The sequence below is a fragment of the Mustelus asterias genome, chromosome 3 (assembly GCF_964213995.1).
Source record: "Mustelus asterias chromosome 3, sMusAst1.hap1.1, whole genome shotgun sequence".
Taxonomy (NCBI): domain Eukaryota; kingdom Metazoa; phylum Chordata; class Chondrichthyes; order Carcharhiniformes; family Triakidae; genus Mustelus; species Mustelus asterias.
In genome coordinates, this window is record NC_135803.1 from 16,576,602 (window position 1) to 16,591,628 (window position 15,027).

General features: G+C 46.0%; 1 protein-coding gene across 3 annotated transcripts in view; it reads right to left on the bottom strand.

The window, feature by feature from the left end:
* Window positions 1-13,852: 13,852 nt before the first annotated feature.
* gyg1a (glycogenin 1a) overlaps window positions 13,853-15,027 on the bottom strand; it is a 92,758-nt gene continuing 91,583 nt past the window's right edge. For 2 of the 3 annotated variants that reach the window (XM_078205481.1, XM_078205467.1), the window contains one exon: window positions 13,853-14,757. In XM_078205481.1, coding sequence (XP_078061607.1) covers window positions 14,593-14,757 — 165 coding nt within the window. In that variant the 3' untranslated portion in view covers window positions 13,853-14,592. Of the gene's footprint in view, window positions 14,782-15,027 lie in introns of all 3 variants that reach the window. The other variant, XM_078205474.1, reaches the window with a different exon arrangement.

Below are 15,027 nucleotides of genomic sequence, written 5' to 3' on the forward strand. Positions count from 1 at the left end.
TCCAGTTTCATTATTCTTCTTAAAAGAGAAAAAAAAAGTAGAAAGTCATCGGGTCTCTAGAAGTCATCGTGAAGAAGATCAAGTCTTATGTTCCTTCTGAGGACACCATCCACTATGGTACCATCGCCATGCTAAATGGTGTAGATTAAGGACAAATCCAGCACATTGAAACAGGCATTTGGCAGCAGCAGATTGTATTCCACCACAATCTGTGTGACGACATGGTTCTGCACATCTCTCGCTCACTCCATTGCCACTGTAAGAAGTCTCACAGCACTAGCTTAAAGTCCAACAGGTTTATTGGACTCACTTGATGAAGGAGCAGTGCTCTGAAAGCTCGTGATTCCAAATATACCTGTTGGACTTTAACCTGCTGTTGTGAGACTTCTTACCGTGCTTACCCCAGTCCAACGCCGGCATCTCCACTTAATTGCCATTAAGTTACGTGACCAACCCTTTGGGCGTGCAAGGGTTAAGCTATTAAGTGTTGAGGTGCTGAGGTATTTGCAACCATCCTTATTAGGCGTGCCAAATAACTGCTCCTTCCCCTAAGGGGCCCCACCATCACAGATGTCAGTCTTCAGCCCATTCCATTCGCTCCCCACCCTATCAAGACACAGCTCAGTGCACCAGATGCAGCAAAGGCTCCAGATAAATGCCAGTTTTCATGCTGAAGATCTGAGCTCCCAGCAGTACAGAGGCACCACTGGCATCAACTTGAAAAGGTGGTACGTTGCCAACATGGGCCCCATTCATAAAAAGCAGGGCAACCCAGAAGTTCAAATAGACCAATCGCAGACAGGCCACAAGCTGGCTACTCCGCAATGAGTGCCTCGCTTCCTGATTTCACTTCCCGCCATCCCCATTAAAGTGCCGCCCGCAGTATAACTGCATAATCTCCACGTCCTGGGCTGATGCTGCTGCAATATCACTCCGACTCCAGACCCATCCAGCACAAAGCAATCCATTGTTTGACACATACCAGTTTAAAAATACACCATCTTTGATTTGATTTATTAGTGTCATGTGTATTGGGGTACAGTGAAAAGTATTGTTTCTTTGCACTATAGAGTGCCAAGTATATGTTGTGGAGTACATAGGAGAGGAGAAAAGCAGAGGGTGCAGAATGTAATGTTACAGTCATAGCTAGAGCGTAGAGAAAGATCAACTTAAGTTAAAGTTTATTTATTAGTCACAAGTCAAACCTACACCTTTCACCCATTGGAAGAGCAAGATAGCAAATTAAGTTACTGTGAAATTCCCCCAGTCGCCACAGTCCGGAGCCCGTTCGGGTCAATGCACCTAACCAGCACGTCTTTCAGACTGGGAGGAAACCGGAGCACCTGGAGGAAACCCACGCAGACACGGGGAGAACGTGCAAATTCCACACTGACAGTGCCCAAGCCAGGAATCAAACCCAGGTCCCTGGTGCTGTGAAGCAGCAGTGCTAACCACAGTGCCACCGTGCCACAGTAAGGCAGGTCCATTCAGAAGTCTGGTGCCAGCAGGGAAGAAGCTTTTCTTGAGTCGGTTGGTATGTGACCTCAGACTTTTATATGTTTTTCCCAATGGAAGAAGGTGGAAGAGAGTATGCCGAGGTGCGTGGGATCCTTGATTATGCTGGCTGCTTTTCTGAAGCAGCGAGAAGTGTAGACGGAGTCCATGGATGTCTACAATGGATGTCGACAGAGTCACTATAGGCTTAAAGTGACTGCACTCTGTAAAGGACGCGCTCTGTAAAGGACATACCAAAGGAAATCACCAAGGCTTCTGCTGTGGCATCTCTCAAACTTACACCCTTCATCCCTTGGAAGGGCAAGAGTAGCAAAAGCCGTTCGTCTCCAAATTCTGCTCCAAGTGACACAAGCGTTCTTTTATTGTCGCTAAGTCTAAATCCTTCAACTCTGCTCAATACCATTCTGCAGATACTTCATCACATGGATCGCAGAGTTTCAGAAACCCAGCTCCCCCCCCCCCCCCCCCCCCCCCAGCTCTGAGGTAAGACTAGACTATAAATGTTGACCTTGTCTCAGCAATGCAGGTATCCCAAGAATGTAACAATTCGCTTCTTAACATTTTCAATGAGTTTACTACGAGAATAGTACAAATAACAGAATGATGAACGAAGCGGGCACTGGATCAGTAACATCCCTGGCTGGAGCCTGGTTATTGGACTCAGTAACGGGAATGAAGACTGCCATTGTGACCACTAGATTTAGGTCCAGACTGATGTGCTAAGTGCATACTGTGACACGAATGTCTTCAACCATTTTACAATCACTAGAAGCCATATCAGAGGCTCTAAAGAAACGTATGAAGCTACAACATGCTGAAGGTTTGAACTGAGTGAAATGTTTACCGACACACTGAAGTGACTCCTCAGAGGCCAGTGTCCCTTCACCCCTTTATTTACAACTTATCTCCACTCCTAAGAGTACTTCAGGTACAAAGTCAGAATCAGGAGTGTCAGTAGACCTGACACTCCCATATTTATGTACAGGTGAGACTCCCTGACTGGACAGGCAATCATTACCTCATACTCCAAGAAGCTCACGTCATGGGCCTCATTGAGGTCATTACACACACATACTGGTCAGCTATTGTTCAGGCTTCTTTGGTCATGAAACAGTGTGCACACAGAAAAATCTGACTGACTTCTTACAGGAAAGTTTGAAAGATGCTTCCAAGGAAAAGCCTAATTGTGTCGAACTCAAATTGTTTTATGTTATAGTGTCACAAGTAGGCTTACATTAACACTGCAATAAAGTTACTGTGAAAATCCCCCATCGCTACACTCCGGCGTCTGTTCGGGTACACTGAGGGAGAATTTAGCATAGCCCATCCATCTAACCAGCACGTCTTTCAGACTGTGGGAGGAAACCAGAGTTCCCAGAGGAAACCCAAGCAGACACGGGGAAAACTCTACACAGACATTGACCCAAGCCGGGAATTGAACATAAGTCCCCGGTGTTGTGAGGCAGCAGTGCTAACCACTGTGCCACCGTAATCTGATCATGTTGGCTAGATTTGGGAATGATTTATTACATCCGCACTTGTGTGTTTGACCTGTGATTATGTTCAGTTGTTCCAACTTTCTCACACTGTCCGAGAGCAGCAAGAAAATCCCAGGCTGGATTTTCTGGCTGCACTCGCCTCAAGGCCGGAGGTCAACGGATCTTTGCATGGTCTATGTCCCGCCTGCTATGATTCCCGTGGCAGGCGGGATGGGAAAATTCCGCCCCTCGTGCTTCAGTTCACAAGAACTTCCTTGCCTCACCCATGGGAGACTAATCTCAATCTTACAGTCTGCTTAAAAACTAAATTTTTCAGAAGCATCAAAAGTTGCGAGCAAAAGAAAATTGGCCCAACAATCCTGCCCCACGCAATCAGGGTGTCTGAATCATAGTGATTGGACAGCCCATATTCATCTTAACTTGGGGGAAATAAATAGCTTGTGTTTGTCATCATGGGCTCAAGACCTACTCATGATGTTAGAACAGGGACTGCAGCGGTTCAAGAAGGCAGCTCACCAGCACCTTCTGAAGAGCAACTCGGGATGGGCAAGAAATGCTGACCTAGCCAGCAATGCCCACATCCCATAAATGAATAAAAATAAAATACAGGACAGTCATAATGCTACACTGTTGGAGCTGCTGACTTTCATTGGAGATATTTGTTCTCCCTCTGGCTTGTTATTTTAGGCTTCTTATTTTGAAATGACCACCAGAAACCAGAATAAGGCTTTGTATGGAATGGGGTCTGGGGGGGACATTCCCAAGTGGCTCTGATAGGTGAAATGTGCTGCTCTTTGTTCTGCTCGGATGATTACAACTAGAATCTTAGCCATTCACACACCAATAGATTTTGGTTGAAAGTAAATTTCCTGATTGGCCATTGTTTTAAAAAACTCCTATTCTTCTTGAATCTTCCTTTACCTTCAACCTGAACCTTACTGAAAACCTGCTCTCAGGACAAAGCTTGATTGCCTGTCAGTTTTGATGGGATAGAACATAGAAAAAATACAGCACCAACAGGCCCTTCGGCCCACAAGTTGCGCCGGTCATGTCCCTACCTACCTAGGCTATATATTGGCTTACCTCACTCCTACAAGGTTCAGAAACATAGTGCAGTCTAATTGAAGCCCTGCGCCAACTACCCCGACATTGTGGCTGGCAATGGTGGTGCGAATAAAAAAGGCCAAAGTTGGGAGTGGACAGTGACCTCTGAGGTTACAGAGAAAGGGAGGAGTGAGGCTGTGGGGGTATTCGAACAAAGTTGAGGTAACGTCTGACCATGAACCAACAGACACAGGGCTGAGGTGGGATGTGCTTAAGGGAGGGCGGCAAGGAGACTAGTTGAGTTTGGAAGTCAGAAAGGTGTGGATGAAACCTTCAACAGCAGATGGGCTGCGGCAGGAGAGGAGAGGTACAATGTTCCAGAGGTGGATGTAGACAGTCTTGCCTGATGCCAAACAGTCTTGCCTGGCCTAAAGCCTTCCGCAGGTGTGCAGTTCATTTGCTGACAGACTTCTGCTACTAGGCAAAATAGTAATTCTCTGTGGAGACATAAGCAGTACCCTCAGGAGAGCATCACATCACCTTCAGGCAGCGATCCTACACTACCAAGCAGGCGTGAGAACCCCGGATAATTTTTTTCTTTCCTCAGTCCAAAGACATTGAGACCGATGATGGCACCCTGGCTGAATTAGGCTAACTCATTATGGACTGGTAATTGTGCCTGAGCTCTGCTGGTCGGCATGGATCAGTCCTGGCTTCCAGGGGGGCCAGGATGGCTTTGTTTACACCATAAGTACTCACTGCAATTACATTTCACATCTTTGCTCAGAACATTCAAGTAGAAACATTTTCTTCCAAGCTACCATAATTAGAATGCTTGTTTCTTCTCCTAACTTACAAGACATATTTACATAGTGAGGATGAAGTTAGCTTTGACAGTAGATCTAATTTAATTCTTTTTAAAGTTACAATTCAGCATATTTTGATAATCCTAACTGTTGGAGCGGCACGTTAGCACAGCGGTCAGCACTGCTGCCTCACAGCGCCAGGGACCCCAGTTTGATTCCGGCTTGGGTCACTGTCTGTGCAGAGTCTGCACATTCTCCCTGTGTCTGAGTGGGTTTCCTCATAGAATCATAGAAACCCTACAGTACAGAAAGAGGCCATTTGGCCCATCGAGTCTGCACCGACCACAACCCCACCCAGGCCATACCCCCATATCTCTACATATTTACCCGCTAATCCCGCTAACCTACGCATCTCAGGACACTAAGGGGCAATTTTAGCATGGCCAATCAACCTAACCCGCACATCTTTGGACTGTGGGAGGAAACCGGAGCAACTGGAGGAAACCCACGCAGACACGAGGAGAATGTGCAAACTCCACACAGACAGTGACCTAAGCCGGGAATCGAACCCAGGTCCTTGGAGCTGTGAAGCAGCAGTGCTAACCACTGTGCTACCGTGCCTCCCCACTGTACTACCGTGCTGCCCTTCAGGTGTTCTGGTTTCCTCCCACAGTCCGAAAGACCTGCTGGTTCGGTGGATTGGCCATGCTAAGTTCTCCCTCAGTGTACCCGAACAGGCGCCGGAATGTGGCAACTGGGGGATTTTCACAGCAACTTCATTGCAGTGCTAATCATAGAATCCGACAGTGCAGAAGGAGGCCATTCGGCCCATCGAGTCTGCACCGACCACAATCCTACCCAGGCCCTACCCCATAACCCCATTTACCCTAGATAATCCCCCTGACACTAGGGGACAATTTAGCATGGCCAATCCACCTAACCTGCACATCTTTGGACTGTGGGAGGAACCGGAGCACCCAGAAGAAACCCACACAGACATGGGGAGATTGTGCAGATTCCACACAAACAGTGACCCAAGCTGGGAATAGAACCCTGGTCCCTGGCGCTGTGAGGCAGCAGTGCTAACCACTGTGCCACCGTGCCGCCTCACTGCACTGTAGGGATTCTATGAACAGCAGATGTCACTCCTTGTAACCTGCAGCAAATTCTGACTGATAGTCCTGCCACCAATCAACACCACTGTGTGTTATGGGGAGATTGTTGTCCAATGTTCCTGAGGCTAAAGCTCGGTTTATTATACCAACAACAGAGCCACTTGTCACTGCGGGGAGAGCTGATGAATCAGTCTGCGGGGAATGTCACGTGAAGAGGGATTCTGCTGCCACTACAAACAGCTGCCAGTAAATCTTCACGATGGCCAAGCCACTAACAGAGCAGGATTGTACTCGCCACCTGTCAAGTTAAATAAAACTTAACGCTCATGTGTTTTATTGCTTCAGAAGGGCCTCCTAGACTGGTTATATCTACAATAAACAAGACAGGCCAGGTTTCTGTTCGTCAGCTTGTGCTGAGGAGCTGGATGATATTTGGTGAGATCCGAGAAAGAGCAAAGTTGACTGAATTGGCTGTGAAAGCTTTGGGATACCCTGACGGCACTATATAAATGAAAGACTTTCACTACCTATTGACACCTACTAGATTGACTTGTAAGAACATCAGATGAAAACAGAACCAAAATTTGGTGAGATCCCATTTCTCAGTGAGAATAGTTTTTTTATTCACTTGCTGGATGTGGGCGTCGCTGGCATGGCCAACATTTATTGCCCGTCCCTCACCCGCTCCGATTTCTGTGGCTGGCAGAGCAGTAAGACTCCAGCTTTAGTGTCAGGGGCACTAACAGGGTAGATACATGAGGTTAGGGGATAGAACCTGCGTGGGATTGATTTTGGTGCCGACTTGATGGGCCGGATGGCCTCTTTCTGCGCTGTAAGGGTTCTATGATTGATCCAATTCCTGTGCCAATGTATTCTGAAAACTCTCCTTTCATAAGGGTAAGAACTTGTCGACGGTATGTTTTAAAAAGATATCAGGAACATAACATGATTTGCGAAGTATTAATGCTATATTTACTCCTAAGTTACACGTGTTTTCCAATCACCATGGTCTTAAAAGCTGTAGTGCCATCATGCCTGAATGATTAGATGTTATGGACATAAAAGATCAGTGGGTAACATTGTTCCCTTAAGATTTTCCACAATATTTTTAGCCGCTGAGTTGCCCTATCCAACCTATTACACGAGAACACCCTGCGAACATTGGGAATGGATTCCAGTTAGTATCACTTAACATGCTGGCAGCCTCAGCTTAGTCAGCTGATTAGGAATGGCATCTCTCAATTCCATACCTAGGTTCCTTTTCACCGCCCCATGGATAACAGCTATCACATTTCTCCATCCAATCGAGAAAAAAACAATGTAGAATGTCTCACTTCCAGCCGGCCCCTTTTGATTACGACATTACTGCAATCGATCCCCTCCTACTGAACATTTCTAGGAACAGCGGGTTACATCAGGGATGCTATTTTTGCTACGGTATCACTTGGGTAGAGTGGATACAAAACAAAGTAAAAGGTGGACAGAAATGGGATTGTGAGCTACTGAGTGGGTAAAATGGGGCAGTTCGTTCTATATAAGGTGCTGGTGAGGCCGCACCTGGAATACTGCGTACAGTTTTGGTCTCCTTACTTGAGAAAGGATATGCTGGCACTGGAAGGGGTGCAGAGGAGATTCACTAGGTTGATTCCGCAGTTGAGAGGGTTGGCTTATATGGGAAGACTGAGTAGACTGGGGCTATACTCATTGGAATTCAGAAGAATGAGGGGAGATCTTATAGAAACACATAAGATTATGAAGGGAATAGATAAGATAGAAGCAGGGAAGTTGTTTCCACTGGTGGGTGAAACTAGAACTAGGGGGCATAGCCTCAAAATAAGGGGAAGCAGATTTAGGACTGAGTTGAGGAGGAACTTCTTCACCCAAAGGGTTGTGAATCTGTGAAATTCCCTGCCCAGTGAAGCAGTTGAGGCTACCTCATTGAATGTTTTTAAGGCAAGGATAAATTTTTGAACAGTAAAGGAATTAAGGGTTATGGTGAGCGGGCGGGTAAGTGGAGCTGAATCCACAAAAAATCAGCCATGATCTTATTGAATGGCGGAGCAGGCTCGAGGGGCCAGATGGCCTACTCCTGCTCCTCGTTCTTATGTTCTGTTTGGAAGGCTAAGATTTAAGATGATGGTGTCCATTGGTAGAAAGGATTTAAGGTTGCATAAGGACATGGGAAATAGGGGCAGTAGGCCATTCAGCCTTTTGAGCCTGCTCCGCCATTCAACATGATCATGGCTGTTCCTCTTATCTCGACACCATATCTCAGACACTCTCCTCAAACCCCTTGACACCTTTACGGTCCAGAAATTGGCCTATTTCCTTCTTCAATATATTCAGTGATTTGGCTTCTACAGCCTAGAGAATTCCACAAGTTCACCACCCTCTGAGTGAAGACATTTCTCCTCATCTCAGTCCTAAATGGGCTGTCTTGTATCCTGAGACTGTGACCCCTAGTTCTAGACACCCCAGCCAGAGGAAACATCTTTTAATATTCCAGTGAAGTAAATGTGCCATGGAATTTCCAGGCAGGTTGATAGCTGCTCATGCAGGGAGCTCATACAAGTGCCTACGAGAAAATTGAGTAGTTGCAAAAATTGAAATGTCAAATCAATTTAAAGGAGTTGTTTAAAATTAAAGTTCAAAGTAAAGTTAAAGCATGGTGGGCACAGTGGTTAGCACTGCTGCCTCACAGCACCCGGGTTCAATTCCGGCCTTGGGTCACTGTCTGTGTGGAGTTTGCACGTTCTCCCCGTGTCTGCGTGGGTTTCCACCAGGTGCTCCGGTTTCCTCCCATGCTCCGAAGATGTGTGAGTTACCATGGCCAATCAACAATCTCAACCAGACCCTATCCCTGTAACCCCACATATTTACCCTGCTAATCCCCTGACACAAAGAGGCAATTTATCATGATCAATCCACCTAACCTGCACATCTTTGGACCGTGGGAGAAAACCGGAGCACCCGGAGGAAACCCACGCAGACACGGGAAGAACGTGCAGACTGCGCACAGACAGTGAGCCAAGCCAGGAATCGAACCTGGGTCCTTGGCGCAGTGAGGCAGCAGTGCTAACCACTGTGCCACCGCATAGCTGTTAATTCATTACATATGATGGCTTCTTCTTGACATAAACTTTACGATACAAAGTCTGAGAAGTAGAACAAGCCATCATATGTAATGAATTAACAGCTATGCGGTGGCACAGTGGTTAGCACTGCTGCCTCACAGCGCCAAGGACCCGCGTTCGATTCCTGGCTTGGCTCACTGTCTGTGCGGAGTCTGCATGTTCTTCCCGTGTCTGCGTGGGTTTCCTCCGGGTGCTCCGGTTTCCTCCCAGTCCAAAGATGTGCAGGTTAGGTGGATTGATCATGAAAAATTGCCTCTTTGTGTCAGGGGATTAGCAGGGTAAATATGTGGGGTTACAGGGATAGGGTCTGGTTGAGATTGTTGTTGGTGCAGGCTCGATGGGCCGAATGGCCTCTTTCTGCACTGTAGGGATTCTGTAAAGCTATGGATGGGACAGTCGAACAAAAAGCGAAAATGGGGCCAATAATGTTATGATTTAGCATTGGGGACTGTGACCTGTAGGTGCTCAGTGCCCCAATGTGTGGCTGAGAACTAGAGAATCGGGTAGAAACCTTCGCACAAACTGCACAACTCTCGTGAAGGCCCCCCAAGGGATTTTCAAATGAGAGCTTTTCCATTGTAGGATTGGAGCACATGAATAGCTATGAAGGGATGGTCCTTGGTGTTAAACCTTTTCTTCTCCAATGGTTAACATGAAATCCACCCAACCTACCTTCTCTCATTGTTGGGTCTCCATAAAATAACAATACTCAGGGACAGCACTGAAGAAAGTTGAAGGAACTGTCATTAAAAAAATGGCTAAGGTGATGTGTTGCTGTCACAATTGCCGGTTTAGGTTATTGTTTGCATTTTAAATATCAAGCTCATGTGTTCCCCCCCCCCCCACACTCTGGGTTCTCTAAACTGAAGAAAACTACAAAGAACAAAGAAAATTACAGCACAGGAACAGGCCCTTCGGCCCTCCAAGCCTTCACCGACCATGCTGCCCGACTTAACTAAAACCCCCTACCCTTCCGGGGACCATATCCCTCTAGACCCATCCTATTCATGTATTTGTCAAGACGCCCCTTAAAAATCACTACCGTATCCGCTTCCACTACCTCCCCCGGCAATGAGTTCCAGGCACCCACCATCCTCTGTGTAAAAAATCTGCCTCGTACATCTCGTTTAAACCTTGCCCCTCGCACCTTAAACCTGTGCCCCCCTCGTAATTGACTCTTCCACTCTAGGAAGAAGCTTCTGACGACCTTTACATAGATGTCCTCAGAAATTTCTTTAATGCCCTTTTGAATATGGGTGCTGGAAACTATGTACAACATTGGAAAATGTAACTTTGCCAGTAATCGACACAAGATAAAAGTAATTTTAATGCATTTACTAAAGATAGAACTTGCATTGGTACAGTGCCTTTCATGACCTCACAACCACTTTGCACTTGATGGGCAGTTAATTATGACGTTAGTGTTCCTTCAAGAAAGGTTTTTTTAAAATCATGATCTCTGCGGCTCTCACAGCTTCAGAGTTTCTCAGCTCACAGCCTCAGCTAATGTCATTATGGCACCGGCTTGTCTGGAAATGTCTTTTTATTGCTACTTCAATAGCTTAAATGGGGTCTGTTTATTTAAATTCTGGGTTGTTTATGATCCTGCATTGTTCGGAGGATGGTCCATGTGTTTTTGGACAGTTTTCCTTTCCCTTTCCAGCGAGTTTAAGGTTTCATTTAGAGTTTGAGCTGCTGTTCAGTTGGGTTTTGGAAGGGACATTAAGCTGGAAGGAGGTGTGTCTCTCTCTCTCTCCTCTGGTTTTGGAAATTCTGCTGGTTATCTGAAAGCAAGGTCTTGCCTTTCTGAAGGGGAGAATCTGCTGTTGGTGGCTTGCCTAGAATCCCTGGTGTTTTGGGAAGATGTTCTGACTTCAAATTGCTCCTTGTCTATCAAGAGGACTGGAGACTTCATCCAAAGGACTCAATTCCAGTATCACATGAGCATTAGTCTATGTTGTATTAAACAAGTTTGAGGGGCCTTGTTTATGGGATTGGTTTGATTGGGACAGCTCCTATATTCGTTAAGGGTTATACGTTATTGTGGTTGTTTTGGTGATGTTTGTAATTGATGTAAGTTATTGCTAATATTCTCACTATACATGCTAACTATATTCTTAAATAAACTTTGTTTGATAAAAGCTCCCTCGTGGGTCATTTGAATCATACCTGAAGTGAAACATATCCTGCTTACCCTAGTCAAATTCAAGATGCAAAACATATGATCCAGGCGGGCTCTATAAAACACTTTGGAGTTTCTGACCTGAACCATAACATAATTAAAGTTTATTTCTTAGTATCACAAGTTGGCTTACATTAACACGGCAATGAAGTTACTGTGAAAATTCCCTAGTCGCCACACTCTGGCCCCTGTTCGGGTACACTGAGGGAGAATTTAGCATGGCCAATGCACCTAACCAGTACGTCTTTCAGGCTGTGGGAAGAAACCAAAGCACCCGGGGGAAACCCACGCAGACACGGTGAGAATGTGCGGACTTGGGTAGAAACCTTCGCACAAACTGCACAACTCTCGTGACCCAAGGCCGGAATTGAACCAGGGTCCCTGGCTCTGTGGGGCAGCAGTGCTAACCACTGTGTCACCCTATTCAGAGTGTAGTCACCATGACGATGTAGCTAACACATGCACAGCAAGATCCCACAAACAGGAGTGTAGCAATGATGAAATCACCTGTGTTATTTTTATGGTAATTGAGGATAAGTAGTGGCCTGCACACTGGAGACAGCTCAAGCATCCTTCAGGTGATACGCTGATAATACATGCTGACCCTGAAATATTTGCAGCTATGCCACCCAGTTGGGTTGCCCAATCGCTTCACACCTCGGTCAGTGTAACAAGGCTAGCTTCATAAATGCTGGCTATATTGGACTTTGCTGGCAGCCACACACATCAGGAAACTGCAGTGCACAGTGTTCAGGATATTCTGGCTAAGATTATTAAGGATCAACTGTGGGCATTGCAGCCCCTATTCCTGATGTGTGCTACAGGAGGGGATAGACTCCGAGAATAAGATTAAATCCACAGCTCCAATCCCTATGTGCCTAAAATAGTTTGCTGTGTAGGTACGAGGGCAGGGCCGGTTCATGTAATTGATTTCATTAGTTTTTTGGGACATTTCATTAATTCTGACACATGTTAGCCAGTGAGTCAGTGGCAAGACTCTCGTCTCTCAAGTTTGAAGAGCAAAGCTGTGGGTTGAAGTTCCATGTCAAAGACGTGAACATAAATTGAAGGTTGACACTCCAGTGCTGCACTGAGGGAGTGCTACACAGTCAGAGGTGCCCTCCTCTGATGGTGCCAGAGCGTGGTGACCTCTTGCGAGATGTACCCAGCATACCCTCTAGTTCTCTTGTTCTACACTATTAAAACTCTACTCCAACTCTTATAAACTCTCGAACAATGCTCTACCTTATATTAAGTTATGGACAACACGGTGGCACAGTGGTTAGCACTGCTGCCTCACCGTGCCAGGGACCCGAGTTCGATTCCCGGCTTGGGTCACTGTCTGTGTGGAGTTTGCACGTTCTCCCCGTGTCTGCGTGGGTTTCCTCCGGGTGCTCCGGTTTCCTCCCACCATCCAAAGATGTGCGGGTTAGGTGTATTGGCCACGATAAATTGCCCCTTTAGTCCTCCTAGTGTCAGGGGGACGAGCTAGGGTAAATGCATGGAGTTATGAGGATAGGGCCTGGGTGGGATTGTGGTGTGCACACTTGATGGGCCGAATGGACTCCTTCTGCACTACAGGATTCTATGAAGTTGGTCTTTCTCTATACCCTGGCTATCTCTGTAACAATACATTCCGCACTCTCTCCTTTCCTTCTCCCCGATGCACAGTATGTTTTATCTGTATGGTGCAAGAAACAATACCTTGTTGTATCCCAATACATGTGACAATAATAAATCAAATCAAATCAGGTGAGCCTCAAGAGCCTTTGGAAATATTCTGAAGAATAAGCAGGCCAACTGTCCCCCTGACATCCTCGGTAACATAACTAAAGCAGATTATGTCATTACTGTGGAAGCCTGCTGTACACAAATTGGCTTCTTAATATATTAATACTTCTTTAAAACAAAATAAATGCTTTGCATTGGTTATAAAGTGATTTGGGACATCCTGAGGTTGCAAAGGGTGCTATATAAATGCAAGTCTTTCTTTTTGCTTCTATCCTGTAGCTTTTAAACATTTTTTTAATTAATTCCTGGGACATGGGCATCGCTGGCTGGGCCTGCATTCATTGCCTATCCCTACTTACCTGAGGGCAGTTGAGAGTCAACCACATTGCTGTGTCTCTGGAGTCACATGTAGGCCAGACCAGGTAAGCATGGCAGATTTCCTTCCCTAAAGGACATTCATGAACCAGATGGGTTTTTCCGACAATGGTTTCATGGTCATCAGTAGATTCTTAACTCCAGATATTTTTTATTGAATTCAAATTCCACCATCTGCTGTGGATTTGAAGTCATGATGTGGAGATGCCGGCGTTGGACTGGGGTAAGCACAGTAAGAAGTCTCACAACACCAGGTTAAAGTCCAACATCTTACTGTGGATTTGAAGCCAGGTCCCCAGAACATTAGCTAAGTTTCTGGATTAATAGTCCAGCGACAATATCACTAGGCCATTGCCTCCCCTAGTTTGTAAAACGGCTTGGAAATATAATGCAGTGCAGTGGGATGTGTGAGATAACTAAACGCATGGGAAAGATGTGTCCAGCGAATAAATTCAACAATTTCAAACCAGTAAGTTTATTCTGTGGGTAAAGTGCTATGAGACACATAGAAATCGATGATCAGCAGGTTAATCACAACACAAATACCACGGTGGATGGAGAAGGCCTTCAGTTCTATGTAACAATCTTGCAAGGTACTGGTTATGTACGGTGCACAGACATCCCAGCATACCATTAAGTCTCAAAGATAGAAATTACTTTTTGTCACAGTGGAAAAGGGGGTAAAATGTTTCCTTTGTAAAGCTGATGGGTGGGAGAGGATGGGGGGGGGGGTACATGGATGGGGGGGGGGGGGGGGGAGAAGTTATTGCTCTTCATGCATGTGAAGCGACTTCAAACATCTGTAAAATACTGCGAGCTCTGTTAAACTCAGTGTCTATAACACGGTTTGAAAATTTTAATTAAGTCTCTCTTACTAAGTTAAGCAAAAAGCCTTCTGGAGGTGCATTACAGCAGTAGGCAGTGTGTCCATGTGCAAAAATACTGAATACCGGGAAGAGATTTGACTCAGGTGTTTGCAGGGCGAGGTTTCACGGGCTTTTTTTTGCCACATTTCTTACTACAGACGTTCGTCACCTAGGTGACAGCCAGGTGGCCACACCCATTTCAAACCATGCCGCTAACAGGTTAAGTATAAACCAGCCATGCACTGAACTCCAGCCGAGATGCTATAGACCTTCCATACTCAGTCCCTCACTGGGCAACCACATGGGGAGTTCCGTCCACCTGCCTTCAGTTCAAGTAGGCATCCAGCTTCTTTTGGATGTTCTGGAAAGAATCTTCCCCCATGTAGTCAGCCTGACCCTGTTCCCACTTTTTCCTGCGTTCTTCCGAGGACACCACGGGAGGGGGCGGAGTGAATGATAGCTGCGAAACAGCCTCACTCAACTTTTCTTCCTGGAAATTCGAAGACAGGATTAACTGCAAAATTTCAATCCACAGAAAGGGAACCATTACATTGGAACAATTCTTTAAATTGCTTTAAGACAACTAACTTAACCGCTTTGTCACTGAAATGCTGCGTTATATAACATTCCGCCAGCTACGTTATGCTTATTCTAACTCCGATCAGCAATCTAGCTTTGCGCTGACTGTTATTGAGCAGTAAGTAAAATACAAATAGAAAATTCTCCCATGCACTCGTCAGGGGCTGACCCATTGGCCTTT